Consider the following 23,342-nt stretch of genomic DNA (forward strand, 5'->3'; position numbering starts at 1 on the left):
AGTCAGTGGAAAGGAATAAAAATGAAAATTAAAGACTATCCAGAGGAAGCATCTAGGATAATGAAATGCCATGAGATTATGCCATTTGAAGATCAGGTGAAGGAACTGGGAATGTTTACCCTGGATGAAAAAAAAAATCTTAAAAGGGAAAAAATACTTATATTCAAATATTTGAAAGACTAGTGCCATCCCCTCTGAGATTACTTTTAATTGGGATATATTGTGCATGTACCTTGTTATTAGATGTTATCTCCCCATTAAAATCTAAACTCCTTGGGGACCTTGAATATATTGTCCAATCTTTGTATTCCCAGTGCTTAGCATGGTACTTTGTAAATACCAATTGCTTAAAAATTATTGTTGACTTACTAACTGAAAGATTGTCATGTGGAAAAATTACTATACTTGTTTTGTTTACTATAAAGGTCAGAATTAGAAGCAATGAGTAGAAGTTGCAAAAAAGCTAATTTAGTTGTAGTATAAGGAATTTTTTCCCTGATAATTAAAGTTTTTCAGAAATAAAATAGATTGTTTGAGAACATAATAGATTTGTCTTTCCTAGATGTCTTTGAGTTAGAACCAAATATCACTTTTATGACATATATATAGTATTACACAAATATTTTTCAGATAATATGTTTTTATTTTATGAAGTGTCTTTTAAAAATTTTTCTTAGATTATATAACTTCTGAGGTCCCAGGGATTCCTTAACAGTCTTACTTATAGTGAAGTTTCACTCATTGGGCCTTTTTGCTGCCTACAAAAAAAGAACAGTGCAATCTCTAAAATTGTAATCAATTTAAACAAAGGTTTGAGTCATCAAGTGGTGATTTACTTTAGCTGTCAAAACTCATTTCTATAGTCTTGCATGACTCAAGATTGTAAATATTCATAAATGAAACATGCATATACACAAAGAAAAAAAGGTACCTTTTGAACATTACTGTAGATATCATTTTATTTTCAATAAGGATTCACAATAAAATGTATTATTGTGCATTAAAGTAGTGCATTTGTCATAGCTCTCTACTACAGAGTAAACTCTGTGAGGCCACAAGTCCTTTTGTGACTGCTCTTATGTCCTCCAAAATGGATATGCACACAATAGGCCTTTAAACATATTTATAGAATGGAAAGTAATTACAAACCTGATGAGAAAGAACAGCTGGTTGTGAGAACCGGAAGTTCAGCCACTGTGCATCCTTCGACATTGGTGAAGAGTTGCAGAAAAGGGAATTCTATGCTCTCTTTGGTTTTCTTATGCTGAAGTTTTACCTAAACAGATAAAAAGGAGAACATCAAATTATTCACTAGTCATTACACTTGTATATACCAGTTTATGAGAAAGTCTACAAATTTAATGAACTAAAATAAGTTCTTTAGTAAGTGCTATGTTCTATATTGAATGACAATTCTATCGTTATGTTACTGTAGCTAAATATTTATATCTATATCTATATATATAGATATATAGATATATAGATATAGAGAGAGAGAGAGACAGAGACAGAGACAGAGAGACAGAGACAGAGAGACAGAGAAAGACAGAGACAGAGAATGATAACAATAGTTGAAAATTCAAATTTCATACTTTTTCTTTAAAAATAACCACCAAAAATGGATCATATTTCCAGTAGAAATAGGAAAGGTAAAATTAAGCTAAATAAACAAAGAGGGATGGCATCTAAAGCTTAAAGCTGCAATCATTTTTGATTGTTAAATAATGATTTAAATAAAGTACTTCATTTTCCCTCCTCAAATTTTCCTGGCATCCTGAATATCTTGAAAGCACATACAATTTAATCTGATTTATGGGAATGCTAAAGGATATGTGACTTTTGAGCATAGGGAAATTCTATTTCTATTTTTATTTTTAACATTGCTTTATGAATCATGTTGGAGGAGAAAAATCAGAGGAAAACCAAAAAATCATGGGAGATATTTAAAAAATAAAACAGAAAAAAGAAGTGAATATGGTATCTGTTGATTTACATTCAGTCTCCTTAGATCTTTTTCTGGATGCAGATGACATTTTCTGCCCAAAGTCTATTGGGATTACTTTAGATCACTGAATCACTGAGAAGAACCAAGTTTTTCATGGCTGATCATCACACGACCTTGCTATTATTGTGTTCAATGTATTCCTGGTTCTACTTGTTTCACTCAGCATCAGTTCATGTAAATCTTTCCAGGCTTTTCTAAAATCAGCTTGTTCATCATTTTTTATAGAACAATAATATTTGATCATCTTCATATACCACAACTTGTTCAACCATTCCCCAACTGATGGGCCTCTTTTCATTTTCCAATTCTTTGCTACCACTAAAAGAAATGCTATAAATATTTTTGCACATGTGGGTCCTTTTTCCTCCTTTATGATTTGTAATACAGACCCAATAATGGCACTGTTGGGTCAAAGGATATGCACAGTTTTATAGCTTTTTTGTCGTAGTTCCAAATTGCTCTCCAGAATGGTTGGATCACTTCACAACTCCACCAACAATGCATTAGTGGCCCAATTTTCCCATATCCACTCAAAATTTATCATCTTGTTTTCCTGTAATCTCAGTCAATCTGAGAGGTGTAAGGTGGTTCCTCAGAGTTATTTTATTTGCATTTCTCTAATTAATACTGATTTAGAGCATTTTTCATGTATCTATTGATGACTTTAATTTCTTCATCTGAAAATTGTCTGTTCATATCCTTTGACCATTTATCAGTTGGGGAATGACTTATATTCTCATAAATTTGACACAGTTCTTTATGTATTTTAGAAATGAGACCTTTATCAAAAACACTGGCTGTAAAGATTTTTTCCCAGCTTTGCACTTCCCTTTTAATTTTATTTCTGTTGGTTTTGTTTGTGCAAAACCTTTTTAATTTAATGTAATCAAAGTTGTCCATTTTACCTTTCATAATGTTTTCTAGTTCTTCTTTGTTTTTTTCTCCAAAGATCTGATAGGCAAATTATCCCTTGTTCTCCTAATTTGCTTATAGTATCATCCTTTATGCCCAAATCCTATATCCATTTTGACCTTATTTTGATAGGGCATGTGAGATGTAGGCCTATGCCAACATTCTGATATATTATTTTCCAGTTTTCCCAGCAATTTTTGTGAAATAGTGAGATCTTATTCCAGAAGCTGGAGTTTGGGAGTTTTTCAAATACTAGATTGTTATTGGCCTTGATTATTGTGTTATGTGTATCTAATCTATTCCACTGATCCACCACTCTATTTCTTAGCCATAAGATGGTTTTGATGACTGCTGCTTTTTTTTTCCTCTCACAAGGCATGCAGTATCCTGACTCTGGGTATTTTCACTATCTGTCTTTCATTCCTGGAATACTCTCACTCCACATCTCTGCCTTCTGGCTTCCTTCAAATCCCATTTCAAATCCCACCAATCTTCCTTAATGTTAGTGCCTTCCTGCTGTTGATTATTTCCTATTTATCCTGTATACTGCTTGTTTGTACATAATTGTTTGCATATTGTCCCTCCCAATAGTCTGAGAACTGTCATTTCCTTAGGAACAGAGACTATCATTTCCTTCTTTTTGTACTTCCAGTATAATGCCTGTTACAAAGTAGGCACTTAATAAATGTTTTCAACTTACTATTAATTTACTTTTTTCCCACTTTCATTCAAGTCAAATTCTTTTGACTGGATGTGAATATTATTTGTGATGCAATTGACACAATGCTATCTGCCAAAAGGAACATGTGCAAGACTTCACCATAAATAGAAAATCTATATGACACTTGGACTTGATTCGGTATTGAACAACTTCAAAGGCAAATGCATTTGGTGATCATGTCTCCATGTTTATTTCTTGCTCAATATAATTGGAAGGTCATTAAACAAAGTATCTACTGTTTCATCTATCAAGAAATTTTGTATGATTTTAACATATACATAGATGACATTTTGTTGGAGCTGAGGCTTTAAGTCTGCATTGATCCTAAAAAAAAAAAAAAATCAATATTTTTTTGAAAGGCTACAAACAATAAACAGTGGGATTTTGTATTCACTGCGCATTTCAGTTTCTTGTGTTAATACAAGAATGTGGTATATTGTAAAATATTGTGAAAACCTGACTTTCCATTTCATACTTTCAAGGGAAAATAGTTTCAATACATATGTGTCATTTTCATTCCTTTGCAAGCCTCCCATTGTGCCTTCTTCCCCCACCCTTTCAGCTTAAGACCTGACCCTTTAAATCACTAAAAGAACTGAGGCCATTCCCCAAAAGGATCCCTTTCCCCGTTCTTCACATATTATATCACCCAGATGTCTTTAATCTCTCTCTTCATTCCTATCTTGAAGAGATGGTTCTGCTCCTTTCCAAGGCAAAATCTTTTACAGGAACCCTTGATACCATCTTTTCTAGCAGATTGCCCCCATAAATCTTCTCACTCTACTTCAAATCTTCAAAATCTCTTTTTCTCTATTGACTCCTTCCCACCTGCCTACAAACATGCCCTTGTCTCTTGCATTCTAAAAGAAACAAACAAACAGCAAAACAAAATAAGCCAAATAAAAAGCCCTTGCTAGATCCAATCATACCTACTAACTACCATTCTATGTTCCCCCTCTCATGGTTATATTATTTGAGATAGCCAACTTCATTTTTTTGTGCTTTTTCTTGAATCTAGAATATCCTGTCAGGTTTCAAATTTCAAATCATTCAATTGGAACTGCCCCTTTTAACGTTATCAATTTCTTAATTGACTAATCTAATAGCATTTTTTCAATTATCATCCTTCTTGATCTCTCTGGAGCCTTTAACAGTGCTGATTGTCTCTTCTACTGGACATTCCTTCCCCTTTAAATTTTCATGATGCTAGTCTCCTGACTACATCTCTGACTGCTCCTTCTTAGTCTTCTTTGCTATTCATTCTAGTCATATTCCCTAACTGTCTTTCAGAGCTCTGTTTTGAGCCCTCTTCTGTTTATTCTTTTTATTAGGAATTCTTAAATCTTTTTTTTTTTTTTTTTTTACATTGAACTCCTTTGGAAATTTGGCAAAGACTGTGGACCATTTATCAGAATAATGTTTTTAAATGAACAAAATAGATGTAACATTATGAAGTAAGATAATTATATTGAAGTACATTTTTAAAATTCTTTAAAATCAAGTTCAGGATAAGAAACTTCCATCTGAAGCTCTCCTTAGTTTTGATTCCACAGGAACAGGATACCTTTCCAGAAAAGGTGATTACTTTAAATCTCATCATGCTGATAAATCAGCCTTGGATATTCAAAGACTTCCCAAATCCCCTCAGGTATTTCCTCTCTTATTAGAGAGCTGGAAGATGGAGCACTAAACTCCTCCCACAATTTTCATTTATAAAGGGCATAAATTCTCTTTTTTAGTTCTCTACTTTCCATATGTTGTTGAACATAATGCCTTCATGTTGGGTATACCATAATTTTACTCCTTCTTATCATTTCAAGTTTCTTTTTATGTGTTGTATAAATGAGTTAGCTTCAGAACTGGGACCACAAAAGCCACACCATTTCTGTCCAGAAAACAAAAGAAACACTCTAGATGATGTAGTGCATACAGTACTAACTAGCTCAGAAGTCAAGAGGACCAGAATTCTATAAACATTCTAGAACATGTAGGTTCTTTCCTTTTTTTCTAAATAATTTTTGGAAACAGATATGTAGTGGTATTAAAATTCCCTACTATTATAGTACTACTATCTATTTCCACCTTTAATTCATTTAATTTTTCTTTAAAAAAACATAGATACTATAGTATTTTGGTGCATATAGGTTCAGTATTGATATTGCTTCATTGTCTATGGTACCTTATATCAAAAAGTAATTACCATGTTTATCTTTTTTCATTTTTCCATTATCCATAACTCAGTCTGAGATCATAATTACCACCCTTGCCTTTTTTGTATCAGTTGAAGCATAATAAATTCTATTTCAATCCCCTATTTCAACTCTGCATATATTTCTCATTTTTAAATGTGTTTCTTGTAAACATTTTTAATACAATCTGCTATCCATTTACATTTTATGGAAAGGTTCATTCCATTCACATTCAAAGATATAATTACTATTTGTGAATTTCCCTCCATCTTATTTTTACTCTTTTCCTTCTCCTTTTTACCAGATTACCTTATCTTCTCTTTTTACCTTTTATTCCTTATTTTACCCTCCTTTCTTAAAGTCCCTCTCTTATCTATTTACCCTACCCTTCTAATCTTAATCAATACTCCCTTCTAAAAATCCCTCCTCACTTTATCCCCCAGTTTCCTCATCTCTCTAGAAGTTTATAAGACTTCTAAACCTCTTCAGATATAGAAATCATTTCCTCTTTAAGCCAGATAATAGTAAGTTCCAATACAGCTAGCCATCAATGTTTATCTCCTTCTTCTATGAGATAATTTACCTTTTAATCTTTTCCTAAACAATTTTTTAAATTACCTCACCATATATAATTTAGACTTAATCTTTGTGGTGGTAAAGAACTAGAAATTGCAGGAATGCTCATCAAATGGGGAATGGCTGAACAACTTGTACTATAGGATTGTGATGAAATACTACTGTGCTATTAGAATCATAAGCTCAATGACTTTAGAAAAACATGGAAAGACATGCGACATGCAAAAACATGAAATAAGCAGAACCAAGAAAACACTGTATACAGTAACAGCAACATTGTTTTAAGAAAAACTTTGAGTGAATAAAATATTTTCATTGTAAATGCCAAAATTAACTATAAAGGATATATGAAGAAAGATGCTATCTATATCCAAAAAAAGAACTGATAAATACAAACATTTCTAGAATAACTTTCAAAAATTTACAATTTTCCAAAACCTTTTTGTTTCTACTATAGTCATAGTATGGAAAGAAAAAAGAAAAAAATGTACACGATAATTTTGTTGTATATTTAAAGCCATAGGAAATTATGCATAGTACATTTGCAGTTTCATATACAATCTTTTTATTATATTATGTTATTAAAATACCTATTTTAGTCCATGAATTAGAAATATATATATTTTTTAAATAAAGAGGACTTAGATTCAAATTTAGCCTTAGACACTTAACAACTGTGTGGCCCTGGGCAAGTCACTTAACCCTATTTGTCTCAGTTCCTCATTTATAAAATGAACTGGGGAAAAAAATAGCAAACCATATTTTGCCCAAGAAAATTCCATGTGGGGTCAGTTACAAAGAGTCAGACTCAGCTGAAAATGATTGAACAACAACAAAAACTTTGTCCCTTCCTATCTACTTATCATTCCTATGCTAATTTTTTTCTACGTACTATTTGATCCAGAGATCTTCTTGCTGTTCCTTACACATGATAATCTGACTCCTGGTTCTATGCCATTCTATACTTTATTCCATGCTCTTTTTCCTTATCTCCATCCCCTATAATCTCTGGCTCTCTCAGCTAAGTTTTGCAATTGGTATTTCCTGGTCAAACCATGAAATCCTCCCTGCTCTGCCCTCAGTGGCTGATACTTCCTTTTGTGATTGCCTCCCATTAGAACTATATTTATCATATATATTTTTACATTATATATATTGTAGACACAGAAATATAAATGTTTTCCACATCATTTCTCCTATTAGAACAGGAGCTTTGCAAGGGCAGAAAGCATGTTTTTGCTTTTCTTTGTATATACTTAATAAACACTTGTTGACTTTTAACCATTGAGCAAGGAAATTTATGGTTATGACCATGTATATGGTTAATATATGACCATTTTTGGTAGGTAGTAAAACTATGAATATATCGGTTATTGGGGCAATTAGAGGTGCACATCTCATGGATGAAGAATGGTGGTTGTGAATGGATTCTGATGTGATGATATCAAAGAAAAAGACATTACATATTGGGAAAAGGATTTTATTGGGAGAAGAGGAAAGGACAGGTATAATGGGACAAATTAAACCACTGGAAGAGCAGAAAAGACCTATTCCATTAGAGAGAAAGAAACAAGGGCGATGAGCATTATATAAAGCTTGACCTCATGGGTTTTTGCTCAAAGAAGTAATAATCATACAATTGAGTAGAGAAATTTACCTTACCCTATGAAGAAATAGGAGAAAGAGTAAAGAAAAGGAAGGGGCTAGATAAAAGGGTGAGTAGAAACATTAGGAAAAAGATATAAAAGAAGGGGGATGATAGAAGATAAAGTAGTTAGTGAGTGGGGTAGGTTAAAAACAAAACACTACTAAAAAGGGACAGGGTGGAAAGAGAGAACAAAAGTTTACATAAGGGGAAAAATACGATGAAGGGAAATACAGATCTGATAATCATAATTATGAATGTTAATGGAATGAACTCTCCCATAAAATGGAAGCAAATAGCAGAATGGATTAAAAAAAGAATCCTATAATATATTGTTTATAAGAAACTCATTTGACTCATAGAGACACATAACATACAGCTAAAAGGCTGCAACAGAATTTATTATGCTTCAGCTAAAATAAAAAAAAAATCAGAGGTAGCAATTCTGATTTCAGATAAAGCAAAAGGAAAAAATACATCTAATTAAAAAAGAAAAGCAAGAAAAGTACATACATAAGTGTGGGACTTCAAACTTCCCTTCTTAGAATCAGACAAATCTAACCACAAAATAAAGAAAAAAAATTAGGGAAGTTAATAGGATTCTAAAAAACCTAGATATGTTAGACCTCTGGAGAAAAAGAACAAATTAACCCCCCCAATTAAATACCAAATTAGAAATTCTGAAACACAAAGATAAGATTAATAAAACTGAAATTAAGAAAACTATTGAAATAATTACTAAAACTAAGAGTTGATTTTATGAAAAAACAAACAAAATAGATAAACATTTGGTTAATTTGATTAGAAAAAGGAAAGAAAAAAACCAAATCACCAGCATCAAAACTGAAAATGGTGAACTTACCTCCAATGAAAAAGAAAATAAAGCAATGATTCAATGATTAGGAGCTATTTGCCCTACTCTATGGCAGCAAGTCTGACAATCTAAGTGAAATGGATGAATATTTACAAAAATATAAATTGCCCAGATCAATAGAAGATGAAATAAATAACTTAAATAGTCCCATTTTAGAAAAAGAAATTAACAAACCATTAATGAATTCCCTAAGAAAAAAATCTCCAGGGCCAGATGGATTCACAAGTGAATTCTACCACATTTAAAGATACTATGTAATTATTCCAATACTATGTAAATTATTTGGAAAAATAAAGAACAAGTACTGCCAAATTCCTTCCATGACACAAATATGGTACTGATACCTAAACCAGGAAGAGCCAAAACAGAGAAAGAAAATTACAGATCAATCTCTCTAATGAATATTGATGCAAAAATTTTAAATAATATATTAGCAAAGATAATACAGCAACTTATCAGAAGGATATCAGTAGCACTAAGATCAAGTGAGATTTATACTAGGAATGCAGGACTGGTTCAATATTAGGTGAATTATAGTCATAATCAAGCATATCAATAACAAAACCAACAAAATTTATATAATAATTTCAATAGATGCCGAAAAAGGTTTTGACAAAATACAGTACCCATTCCTTAAAAAAAAAAAAAAAAAAAAAAAAAAAAAAAAAAAAAAAGCACTATAGACCATAGGGATAAAGGGAGCTTTCCTTAGAATAATGAACAGTAACTATTTAAACCAAAAGCAAATATTATTTGTGATATAGAGAAACTGGACACATTCCCAATAATAATAGGGATGAAACAAGAATGCCCATTATCACCATTCTTTTTCAATATTGTATTAGATATATAAGCATTAGCAATAAGAAAATAAAAAAATTATTAAAGGAATATGAATAGGCAATGAGAAGATAAAACTCTCACTCTTTGCAGATGACACAATAATCTACTTAAAGATTCCTAGAAAATCATCCAAAAATCTATTGAAAACAATGAACAACTTTAGTAAAGTTGCAGGATATAAATAAACCCACACAAATCATCAGCATATCTACATATTACTGACAAAGTCCATCAGCAAGAGATAGAAAAAAATTCCATTTAAAGTAATTATAGGCAAAATAAAATATTTGGGTGTCTACCTGCCAAGACAAACCCAGGAACTATATGAAGACAATCACAAAACATTTCTTACACAAATAAAGTCAGATCTAAACAACTAGAAAAATGTCAGTTACTCATGGGAAGGTTCAACTATTATAATGCAAATGACAATTCTACCTAAATTGATCTGCTTATTCAGTGCTATATGATACGAACTTAGTTTCTAATTGGTATTTTCCATTCTTTCAATTAAATTCAGAAAAATTGCTTCAACACTCTCAAAACTTTGTTGCCCTCAGTTTGGACATCTGCTGTATATACTAGTTTGGTTCAACTATTCTTTCTATTTTCATTTTCATTAGTGCCATTATTATTTCATAATGTACCATATCTTGAGCTAACAAAGTTTCAGTATAGTTAATGTGATTAAGGAAGAAAATAGATTTTTACAGAAAGATTGGCAAGATTTTTTTGGGTTTTTTTTGTCTGTATATTGTTCTTGCAGACTTATCCTTATATTCTCCTGGGGGTGATAGCATAAAGATAAAGATATAAATTAATACTTTCACTGTGGCTTCCACAATGTCAATTTCTAATGATTATTTCATTTTCTTCTTTTTTCTCATTCTCTATAACTGTCCATTATAAATCATGTGATCAAAGAAAGTTGATGAGACTTATGGAGAGGAAATAGCAAGCTCAAAGAAGAGTTCTTTTAAACCATCTGCTGGCTCCCAGGAGAATAGGAACTACTTAACCTGAGCTTCTGTAGGAACCTCTGGGAGGATTATTAAATAGCTTCATTAGTCATATCTGACTCTCAGAGATAGAGGTTGTGGAAACCCTGGTTAAAGGATCTAAAGCTAGAATGAAAGTCAGATTATTGGCCCTACTTTTACAACTATGATTAAACATTTATGTGAATTTAGGTATGTCCCTCGGGACCCTTACATTATTTATCATTTTGACCTCATTAATACTATGTGTTCCTAATTTGAAAATCATTTTTTTTGATCCTGTTCACTTCACATAAACATATTAAGAAAATTGTTAGAGATGACAGACAACAAGCAGTGCCCCAAAGAGTTCTATTGTGGCCAAAATATCTATACCCAGATGGTGGTATGTGGCTTTTGATTTTCCACCTAAAAACTTATTGAGATTTTCCTTCACTCACCAGTATCTTGCAAGTTTAAGTCACAGTAGTCTTGAAATACAAACCACAATCAATCCTCAACCCAGCAATTTGTTCCAGACCAAAGATGGCTGAAAGTATTACCAGGTCAATTACCAAGGATCACAAAGCTATATATTATATAGTGGAAATTGAACACATATCTTTCTGACAATGAAGCTTGCCATCTAATTAATATTCTATATTCATCCTCTCACCTTAGGGAGAGGGAAACTTATTGAGAAACACAGTGGATAGATTATTGGATTTGAGACTGGGGTAGAACTGATTTTAAATGTTGCCTCAAATACTTAATAGTTCTGTGATCCTAGACCAGATATTCAATCTCTATGACTTTAGCTTTCTCATCTGTAAAATAGAGATAACAATAACACTGAAATCTCAGTGTTGTTCTGAGCTTCCAATGAGATAGTATGTGTAAAACAACATTTGTAAATCTGAAAGTTCTAGGTATAAGTCAGATATTGCTATTAATAGGAAGACTCCATTCCAACATATGAATGAGAGTGGAAGTTGTAATTGCCCCTAATCTTCTCTAGATTCTTTTTGCTTTTCCAAACTTATTAGACCTTATTAACCCCCATGTACTCTGCGATTCACTGTAACTGGACTCCTTACTGTTTTTCACATATGATGTTCCATCTCCCAATTCTAGACATTTTCACTGGATTAGAACTCATTACTCTTATCCATCTTCTCCCTTCTCTGACCCTTCAAGTCTTACCTGAAGGTCCACCTTCTACAAAAACCTTTCACAGTCTTTTTTTAATGTCTCTGAGATTGTTTCCCATTTATCCTGCATATATCTTGTTTGTATTTGTTTGCATGTTTGTCTCTGCAATAAGTAGGCTGTCAGTGTCTTTAGGAACAGGACTTTTAAAAAATGTTCTTTGTATCCACAGTGCTCAGCACAGTGCTTGTTACATAATTACCCAATAAATGTTTATTGATTTGACTGAGTGAACTTCAAAAGAGGAGAAATTACTGAGTCATAGTGCTAAAGCCTGTAAGTAGCCATTAGAAACAAGAAGTATTACCATTTATTCACTATATCCAGTGTGAAAAGGGAATGAATAAAAATGCAACCAGTGAGTCAAATAGTCAACTAGAATTTATTATGTACCTACTATGAATCAGACACTGTCCCAGTGTGAACATATGCTGGAAAGTGTATTCAGGGAATCTATTTAATTAGTGGGAGCCAGTTCTTAGAGACTGTAAGAAGGAGGAAGTGATAAGTGAAAAGGTTTAAGATGACAACTAGTTTGTAGCTGTAGAGCAAGTATTTCAGGGAATATAGTAAAAGACCTGGGTAGCTTTAAAGTGAGTCATTAATGAGATTGAGGGGGAGAAGAATAAAGAAGTGGTCAAAGAGTAAGAAAGATCTGGATTTGAACAATGGCAAATTATTCTATTTTTTTTAGAGATTCAGAATCATTTGAATAGGGAGGGAATGTTAGATTGGGAGCAGGTTTATTATGATGGAATGAGCTTGGATTAAGTCAGGGAAAGCAGTTGGAAAATGGGGGCAGACAATTGCTGTGGAGTTGTTCAGAAAAAAATAAAGTTTAGAAATCAATGTAAAATAGAATGGATGCTGAGGGAAATCAGGAAGCCTTATGAGCAGATATTATGGACTCATAGTCAGTATAGTGGATGCCTAGAGTGTGATGGGACATGACACATTGTATACAAACAAGCTAGCTAGAATAGCTGAGCCACAATAGGTATAAAGGGGAGAAATGTTTAAGAAAAGTGGAAATATGGGAAGGTATCAGGTTGAGATAAGCTTTAAATGTCAGATTGACGAGCTTATATTTGATCCTAAAGGTCTCTGGAGTATCTTGAGTGTATATGTGTGGAGGGATAGTTTAGAATGAGGAGAGACCTGAAGCAGGGATTCCCATGACTATAGTATTGCAGTAGTTTAGGTGAAAGATAATGAGGGCTTGAGTGGCTCTGTGAATGGAAATAAGAGGACATAAGAGAGAAATGTCAATAAACATTTGTCAGGAAGGGAGAATGAGCTTATTTGGTTTCTTCTTCTCCTACATTCTACCTTCCACCTCCCTCACTTTGTATAGAATCCTCCATGACTGTTGTTCTTTCTCATCTTCACTTTTTGGAATACTGAGCTCCCTTCAAGAAACAGTTCAAATGTCATTTCTTTCAGAGGTCTTTCCTGATTCTGCCTGCTGTTAGTTTTTTTCCACATATAAGCGCTTTATTTCATTTCTGTTTTGCATTAATTTTTCTGTATATTTCCCCCTTAATAGGATGGAATTTCCTTTAGGACAGGGATACTTACATTTATGTCTTGGAATCCACAGGACCTAGCCATAATACCCATTATAGAGTAGCAGTCAATATTTATTGATTAACAGTGCCAACAGCACTTTTTGGTTGGCTTGTATAGAGCTTTTTTGATGGGCATAGGAATATTTAATAAGCTTTCTCCATATTTACTTCCCATGTGAGATATTATCATGTAATGCAAAGAGCTTCTGGTCTCAACATCATGAAGTTTGGTATGAATCCCAGCTCTCTTTTTGCATAATTTCACTTAACCTCTAAGAGGCTAAGTTTCTCCAAAGATAAGATGATTAGAGTTGGCCTAGATGATCTCTAAAGCTCATTTAGTTTTAATTCCTATGACTAGTTCTGACTCATTACAATGGACTTCCAAGGAAATTCATAATAATCTATGATCCTTGTCCATACCTAGAGATCATACTTTCAAATGAACTATTTTTAAAAGAAAAAAATAGATATACTTAATAATAACATTACAGATAAAATTCAGATTTTTTTTACAGACAAAAATGGGGGAGACACAAAAATCAATAAAATCTACATTTTGACTAATATAATAATGTCTATGTATATTTTCAATGACAGAAAGAATACTGTCTTTAAAGAAATAAAGCCATTTTTTTCCCTCAAAATGGATGGCTTTCTGGGAGGTGGTAAGGTGAAGGATAAAAGGAGAAAGGGAATGTAAGAGAAAAACATATCAATAAAAATGAATTCTAAAATAAAACTATATGAATCTGATTTATATGTTTTAAAGTCAAAGTAATACCAATTCAGTCAGTCAACTACTGACCAAAATGTCATTTATATTGTGATTCATTTTATTACAAGTAAAAAAAAAATTAGAAGAAATAAATTTAAGAATAATTACTAATGCAACTGGTTTTGGTGTCAAATATATTGTTAGCAAAAATCTTATTAAATTTATATGTGTATATATATATGTATTAAGGGAGATGGGGAAAGAAACGTTCTTATTTACAAATATACTGTGCGTTTTTTCTGCCCTAAATACTTGATGTTATCAAGACTGTATGAAATACTCCCAACATCCCATTAACTTGGGTGCATGTATTCATTTCAAAAAGCTTTACAGACAATTAGCTAATTCTTCCCTGTAGGGTTGCAAGAAAAGATGATAGTAATATTAGTGGTCAGCTCTTCAAATCTGACAATAGAGACAGCAGGAGGTATATAGTGTCTTGAGAAAATCTACCATGTTTAACAGTTCCAGGGAAGGGCAATGCCACATTGAGCTGCCTTCTGTGAACACCTTTGAGAATGAATTATCATCATTCTGATAGTTTCAGGAGTGCTTTTCTTTTAACACGCCTTTGCATCACAGTACTAGCTTTAATGGAGGGCTCTATTCTCAGTTATTCATTAGTAAATTTTACATCTCAACATATAACTACTACTGAACTTCCTTAGTCTGAGATATTTAGTGTAAAGTTGATCAACCCACCAAGTGCAGACATCTTTAAAAGAGAGAAAAAGGCAAAAGTGAAAAGTAGACTTGTCAAATAATGGATGTTGTTTGTTTAATCATATGATCGGTACCATCATTTGCCATTGTTAAGGCAGGTAGCTTTCTACTTTTGTGACAATGAAAAGGGTATAGCATACTCTTGATTAAAAACAAAATGAAAGGCTTCTATCTCAAGACTTTTTCATTTTGGAAAGAAATGGAAGAGACTCTACTGTTGTACCATTGTCAGAGTTTTGATGTAATCTAAGTCTTACACTTCAGTATCTTAGACATCAATGTCATTTTTGTTACTCATTTCTCCTTTAGCACATTTAAGTGACAGATTTTTGGGGGGAGGGAAGATTGCAAACCTGTTTTGAATTATAGGTTCAGAATACATAAAAGTCCATTTAGAATTGTTGAAATAATGTCTGTCATGCTTATAAAATCATATTATGATTGAAATCGGGAAAAATAAACACAAACAGACTAAAACACTGAAATATGAAAAGAAGTGTAGTTACCCATTGGATATCTTCTAGTTAACAAAATTCTTACTTTCCAAATGGCATCTAAGAAAGGAATAGCTTTATATTGCCCTTGAAATCAGGGTGACAGGACACTTAGCTGCTCACATTATTTTTCAAAATTAAAAAAAAAAAAGGTTTATAGTAATGAATATAAGTGGACTATATTATATATATATATATGTGTGTGTGTGTGTGTGTGTGTGTGTGTGTGTAGATATGGATATATCTGTGTGCACACAGACACACATACACATATATTTAATATCCATCTCTAATAGATAGTAAATAGCCTTAACCCCACTAGGAACTTGTACTTTAATGAAAACAGAAATCTGAGTACATAGAGATGTTTTAGTAATTTTTACCTCATGGCAATGCCAGACTTGACCATCTTCAGCATCTTCTACTTGCAAACGTACTTTCTTTATAACTCCATAATTTCTGTCCATTTGCATTGTGGTCCTAAAGACTTGAGCCCTTTGAAATGAGCCTTTTGGAAATATCACTGGTGGATAAGTGCCTCGTTCACAGCATACAGTGAAGGCCATTTTAGGGCTTATGCCACTGGACAAAACATTACTAGTCTTTATGGTGATATCCCAAGTTCCTAGGTATAGAAAAATGAAGACATAAAAAAAAATCATCAAAATTGTGGAACCCCCTATAATTCTGAATTTTCAATAGTTCTATACTAAATAAAAATTTATAAAAACAAACATAACTTCTATCTTATATGATAAGCTATCCTTTAGAAAATATATGATAGAAAAAATGAGATGACATTGGCTGTAACTAACTCTGCAATCATTGCAAACTTGGATTTTCTTTTCAGATTAATTTTTAGAGTTTATTTGTGTTCCACTGTATTATAAAATTACTATATACTCAATTTGCATTGTACTTTTTTCTGAGTGAAGAATATGATCTCTCCTCGCAAGATAAAGGAAAGGAAAAATTGGCTTTAATGTTAGGGAGTTCCATAACATCAAAAATAATCTATTCTCTAATTTTAACATGTTTCTGTCTGCTATTTTAAAACAACAATTATATTTTCCTCTTCAGGAAACCTTATTCAATTGAGTAGATAATATATCCATCAATTAGACTCCATATATTCACATTCTCTTAAAAGAAGGAAGGAAATGGAAAATTAAAATATAATGACAAATAAAGGTTAAAAAACACAAAAGTTAAAAACACATAACATATTTAATATGTACACAATACTATTTATATTTAAGGTGGTGTGCAATGTCATTGGCACAAAGTATAAAAATTAAATTTATTGACATATAATAAATTTTATAACATTTTTCCCATTTAAAGAGTTTTATCTGCAATATCTCCTTTTAAAAATACATTTTGGTACTGAGTTCTCAAATATTTAATTTATCATGGTACTACACTTTTAGTGCATTAGATATTAAATGCGCCTTTGAGAAACTGTGAATTTTTCAAAGATATCTTTGAGTAAACTTCATAGATTTTCAATGTAGTTTTAGTTAGTAATGTTCCAAGTTATTTATTCCATCTCTTGATGTGATGCATCACATGGGGTAAGGATTTTTTCAGTATTTTATCTCCACTTAGGGATTCCTATAATCCTGGAATAATTCTGCTCAGTAAATCCAGACCTAGATGGATATGTATATGTAGCATTCTCTATCTGTGTCTTTGTGTGTCTCTGTCTCTCTGTGTGTGTGTGTGTGTGTGTGAGTGTGTGTGTATGTGTGTGTATGTGTGTGTGTGTGTGTACAATCAGAGCTTATCATTTCCTCATTGGGGGCAAGATTTCAAGAACTATTTCAAGTATCTATAGGTTCAAGAGAAGATGTTCTTGGGGACGGGAAGTAAAACTCTCCAAAACACTTTCTTGAGGAGATTAGATAGATGGATAGATAGATGATAGATAGATAGACAGATAACCAGACAAAAATCTATGTGTGTATTGGCATGTGTATATATAATATTTCTGTATGATAAAGATGACCAAATCTTACAAACACTGATACCTCTTAATCCAATAGATTTAGTAGAGCTTTTAAAGAAAAAGAAAGGAAAGAAGCGTTTATTAAATGTCTACTATATGTCTGGCACTATGCTAACTTCTTTACAAATATTTAATTTGACAGTCACAACAACTCTGGGAGGTAATTGCTATTATTATCTCCATTTAAGAGTTGAGGAAACTAAGACAAATTGTTTAATTCACTTACCAGAATCTCTCAGCTAGTAAATCTCTGAGGTCATATTGGAACTCGGGTCTTCCTAATTCTGGGGCTATCCTTTTCTTTATCATTTACCTGTCTCTAAGAGAGACTCATCAGGGAAAAGATTGTTTTTAATATTTAGTATGCCAACCTTTATATTGTTTTGTGCAAGGCATTCACATCTGAGGCTCCTGCATTAGCAGGTACTTTAGTTGACTTTAGTCCAAGGGAAGATAATCTTTTGATGAGAGGTGACACTGTTGTGGCCTCCTACCTTGTGGTTCCCAGACCTTTCCACCCTGGGACAGATACTAGAGTGAGTACCCTAAGTTTTCAAAGCTTTCAAGATCTGCCCTGGTCTGGAGTTGAAAAACCTTCTACCTCTGATAGGATCCAGACAATCCTACTTAAATGCACTTAAATAGACTGGTTTTCATCACAATCTTTTCTGATAAGGAAGTAAAGGTTTCCTTAGCATTTTGCTTCAGAACAAGTGCTTAAATGCCCTGAAGCTGTATAATTCCTGACTCAGAAAGTATATACTAGCATCACCTGGAGTCAGGGATGTCCCTATTTAGAGTAGGTGCAAGATAACTTAGTTTATTAAGGGAAGGAGAATGTGGCAGGTACTTTAGCTTCCTGTTTGAGGCACTTTAGAACTCTGTTACACAATTTCTCATCTTGAGACAAGACACTAGCATGGTCCTTTATTGGTTGTCATGCTGCCTTTGAGGAGGCACCAATGTGGTCCAGGTTCTCCTGCCTCAGAATAGGTGCTAACCTATACTGGTTGCCTCAAGAAAATAATCTTTAGGAAGCAAATAGAAATAGTTGGCCCTTCACCTCAGGCAGGAATTATATTATAATGCCTGAGAACATATAGCTTCTTGCCTCCAGATAGGTGCTCCAGTGGTCCTTGATTGCCTTTGGAAGCTCATGTTTGGGAAAAGAAATGGCAATGTTGTAGAACCACAAGCTTTCACAGAAAACACTTCTGTGACCTGGATTACCACTGGAAGCCTATCTTCAAGGAGCAGAAAGTAAATATATCTTCTGAACTCCCATCCTGACAAATATTAGAGTAAATCATATTGCCACCAATCAACAAATAAATAAAGTGTATGGGAAAAAGAGAGATGTCAGGTCAATCTAGTTTCTTTGGGTCAAAATTATGTATATTATGTCAGTTTAGCATCAGTAGAAATACATGTGATGACATCATGAAATGCATCATTATCAAAATTATTTTTTCTCAAATAATTCATACATCAATTTTAATTCCCATAAAGTATGTATTACATGTGTATGCTATTATTTTAGAATGTACATTTTTACAGGACTGAGACAATAACTGCATTTATGTTATTCACAGTACAAAACCAAACCTGAAAAAGTAAAAACAACAGATTTAGTCTTTAAAATACATAAAATAGTCAACTGAAAAATTCAATGCATGAAAGATGAACGATTTAGTTATTGATTTAATTAATACTTCCCATTTAGATATCATCTGTCAGGAATCCATGTAAAAATATAAACTCTAGACACACAAATATTTCCCTTATAATGGAATGAACATAACAGCTATGTAAATACAGAAGAGTAGAATTAATTAAAATACATATTAGTTTTACACAGAATTAGAAATGTCATGGATTAAATTTTGTGCCCTGAAATAATGATTACAGTTTACCTTATAAAACTGTTACCCAAGAAGGCAGGTATTAGTTTTGTTCATAAATGACAGTTTTATAAGACTTTCCACTGTGTGGAGATTACAAAAATGTTTAAGCATCCTCAGGCTGCTACCCTATGCAACTTTATCATACTCTACTAATAACCCTGGAATCTGGGAGCACCAATTTAACCAAGTTCATGATATAAAAAACACACTCACAAAACCAAATGTTGCTCCTGCAAGTTCTTGTTTATTTGTTGACCTAATAGATGGAGAACTAAAATAACAACAACAAACATTTTTCTTCAATGAAGCTTACTTTCTTCTGGAATGCAAACTTTCCCCAGAAATAATGATCAGTAACAACATTATCATTTCAAAATATAGAGACTCACACAAAAGTGCCAAAACATGGGTCATAGGAATAGATATCAGCAAAAGAAAGGTAGATTGAAAGGATAGATTAGTAGTAGGCTACACATAATATTGGATGAGCTTCTTCTGAGTGAGAACATTGGGGATTGTGTTACAGTACTGTTATAGTTGGTTTTGTAATCAGCTGAAACTACATTATTTTTCTAAATACAAAAAGGTCAAGACTTATTGGATCTATTTTTATGTCAAAGTGTAGTAAGTATTTAATTGATTTTGATATTTCAAAATCAGAGCAGCCAGAGAGTTTGACAAGGTAATTTGATAATACATTTCGATATTTACCTTTGATACTACTGTTATAAGTTTAACGTGGCTTTTTATCTCTTACTTTTAAAATCCTATTTTTTTTTGGAGAACCAATCCATTAAATAATAAATAAGCATTTATTAAACACCTACTATATGCCAGGCACTCTGTAAATAAAAATTAATTTAGGAAATTGTTAAACTGAAAACACTTTCTACTAGCTAGTAACCATTTTAAAGAAATAAAATGAGTAAAAAGCATGTATTTGTGAAATGCTCTCTTCCATATTTTGTTTTCTCTACTGCCTCATTTTACTTTTGCTGTATGCCTTACCTTTTTGTGTTGAAACTTGTGAAGTAGATAAGAACAAAATAAAATAATATAACTATATTGTTTTAATTATTCCCCAATGGCTTGTGCCCTCCCAAATTACCTTGTTTTGAATAAATTTGTATACATTCATTGTTAACATTATATTTACGTTGTATATGTTTATATGTATATTTTCCCTCACTATATATGTATATATATTTAAATATGTATTTATTGTCTTCCTCAACACACACACACACATACACACACACACACACACACACACACACACAGTCTCTCCTTATTGTTCTTTGTCTCACCAAAAGGGACTGTTTCATTCTTCCTCCTTTTAAGCAGAGTACTTCAGATACTGTCTTAAGTAGGCACTTAAATAGTGCTTTATGACTGATTAATTGATTCCTACTGGTTCTTCCAATCTACAACTTCTTTTTAATGGGGAAGTTTGATAAATCAAAATAAATACAAATTCACTGAAGACATACTTTGTATACTAAAGTATTTTATATCAGTCAATGGTTAATATAAAATTTTAAAATCCCAAATAATATGGATCACAAAATTGTGAAGAAAATCATAGAATGATAAAAGTAGGAATAAAATAATATAATTGTGGTCATTGTTGAAAAGAAAGCTAGGGTAATCAAATGTTAAAAATTAATTTGTATGTGTACCCTTTCACCAAAACCCTGTTCCTGGCAGAGAAGTAAGCCTGAGTTCTCTTAAGATTACCAATGAAGCACAACCTTTGCTAGGTCCTATGAAATCGAAAAGTCTTTAAGTAAATTCTCTTGACTATTATATCTGGCTAAGTTTGAAAGTGTCTGTCACTAGTTTGGTTATAGACTAGTTAATTTTTCATCCCTAGCAAGTCGCAAGACAATCTACTGAGTTGTTGATGAATTGAAGGAATTTTTTCTTTTTGTTTTTTTATGAAGTGAATCCTTACATGAGTGAAAGTACATGAAGTATTGACATAAGTATTCCCCCTAGTTTTGGTTTTTAGAAGGCAGTGAAATGGTTTCTATCTGTAAATATTCTTTAACTTTGCACATATCAAATTGTGGCTAACTTCAATAAGAAAAAAAAATTAACAATTAACTTATGTACTAGGGGGGTGTCATTAAACCAAAGGGATAGGTCATTATTGTATATATCAGCACTTGCCCATGAGACAGTTCACATAACTTATTACTAACCTAGTTTGCCCTGGTTTGAATAAATGAAATCACAGAAACCAGGAAAATGTCATGGTTGACAGCTTGAATCAATAGAGATTTAGAGCTCAGAGGTACTTTGGAGGCCAGCTAGTCCAAGTCCTGCTTTAGAGAGGAGGAAACTAAGACCAAATGAGGTAAAGTTATTTGCCCAAAGACACATAGATAGTTGGAAGCAGAACTACAACTCAAAAAGTCAAATCCTTTTTCTTCCTTTTTTTTCCCCCTGAGGCAATTGGGGTTAAGTGACTTGCTCAGGATCACACAGCCAGGAAGTGTTAAGTGTCTGAGTTCAGATTTGAACTGGAGTGCTCCTGACTTCAGGGCTAGTGCTCTATCTGCTGTGCTACCTAACTGACCCACTCAAATCCTTTTTCTCAAAACCTATACACATTCCATTTATACACTTTCTTCAGGAGCAGATTAGTCCTATAATTATCAACTCCTTCTCCCTCTCCCTCTTTCTCTTATTCTCCCCCTCTCCCTCTCCCTCTTATCCTTCCCATCCCCCTCTCTTTTCCTCCCTCTCCCCTTCTTCCTCTCCCTCCCTCCCCTCAAGATAATCTGCACTTTCTCTTATCATACACACTTCTTAACTCTTTTTTTTCCAGTTTCATCAACTGGTTCTTTCAGTCAGAAGTGATTTCTTACTTGCCAACTTTGATGGTCTTTTCTCAGCAATCTTTGTTGACTTCTTTATATCACTTGACACTGTTGAACACTCTCCCCTGGATACTTTCTGCATGTGATAGCACTTTCTCCTCTTTTTCCTTCCTGTCTAAGTCTACTTTGTCAAAACACCATCCATATCCTATTCTGTAACTGTTGGTATACATACTAAGGCTGTCTTTTTTTTTTTTTCTCTCTAAACTCTCTCAACACCTCTTCATATCTGATGAAATCAACTATTGTGTCTATATAGATGACTTCTAAATCTCTGTAATCCATCTTTATGGTTTTTACTGGATCCTCATCTCAATCATCAATTCTCTATTAGATATTTTCCACCAGAAATTCTTTAGGTATATCAAAAGAGCATATTTCAAACTGAACTCATTATCGTTTCTTATAAAAACAATATTTACTAATTTCTATTGAGGACATTACTGCTATGCAAGTCTTAATAGCTCCACAGCATTAGAATCAGACTCAATTCTTCCTTCTTCCTTACCACTCCCTATAACCTATAACCCTATAACCAATATTTGCCCTATAACCAATCATTTGCCCATTCTTTACAGAGTCTGACTCCATAACAGGTCAGATATACCTTCTGTCTTTCTACTCATACAATCAGTATCCTAATTCAGTCCCACTGAACTTCCTGGAATATTGAAATATCATCAAAATTGATCTCCCTATCTTAAAGCTTCTCCCACGTCAAATACATTTTCCTCACAGCTGCCAAAGTAGCTTTCCTAAAGCATAGGGTTGAGAAGAAGTTTTCAACAAATTCCTATTACCTCTAGGATCAAATATAAGTATTTCGAGTCATTCATCACCCAGCTCCAATCTACTTTTCCAGGTTTATTATTGTTACTTCCCTTCACACAATCTTGGACCTCTTGCTGTTGCTCATATAGGATATATGATTATAGATCTAGAGTTGGAAAAGGGCCTCAGAGATCAGCTAATCTAAGCCCCTTCCTTTATATATGAGAAAGTGAAGCCCTGGGAGGATATGATTTCCAAGA

General features: G+C 32.9%; 1 protein-coding gene across 1 annotated transcript in view; it reads right to left on the reverse strand.

Moving 5' to 3' along the window:
* RP1 (RP1 axonemal microtubule associated) overlaps positions 1-23,342 on the reverse strand; it is a 582,455-nt gene that overhangs the window by 89,566 nt on the left and 469,547 nt on the right. Inside the window, exons 45-46 of the mRNA XM_031946393.1 lie at positions 15,898-16,139; positions 1,150-1,276 (exon numbers count right to left, since the gene is read on the reverse strand). Coding sequence (XP_031802253.1) covers positions 1,150-1,276; positions 15,898-16,139 — 369 coding nt within the window. The remainder of the gene's footprint in view (positions 1-1,149; positions 1,277-15,897; positions 16,140-23,342) is intronic.

The sequence above is a fragment of the Sarcophilus harrisii genome, chromosome 1 (genome assembly GCF_902635505.1).
Source record: "Sarcophilus harrisii chromosome 1, mSarHar1.11, whole genome shotgun sequence".
Lineage (NCBI taxonomy): Eukaryota > Metazoa > Chordata > Mammalia > Dasyuromorphia > Dasyuridae > Sarcophilus > Sarcophilus harrisii.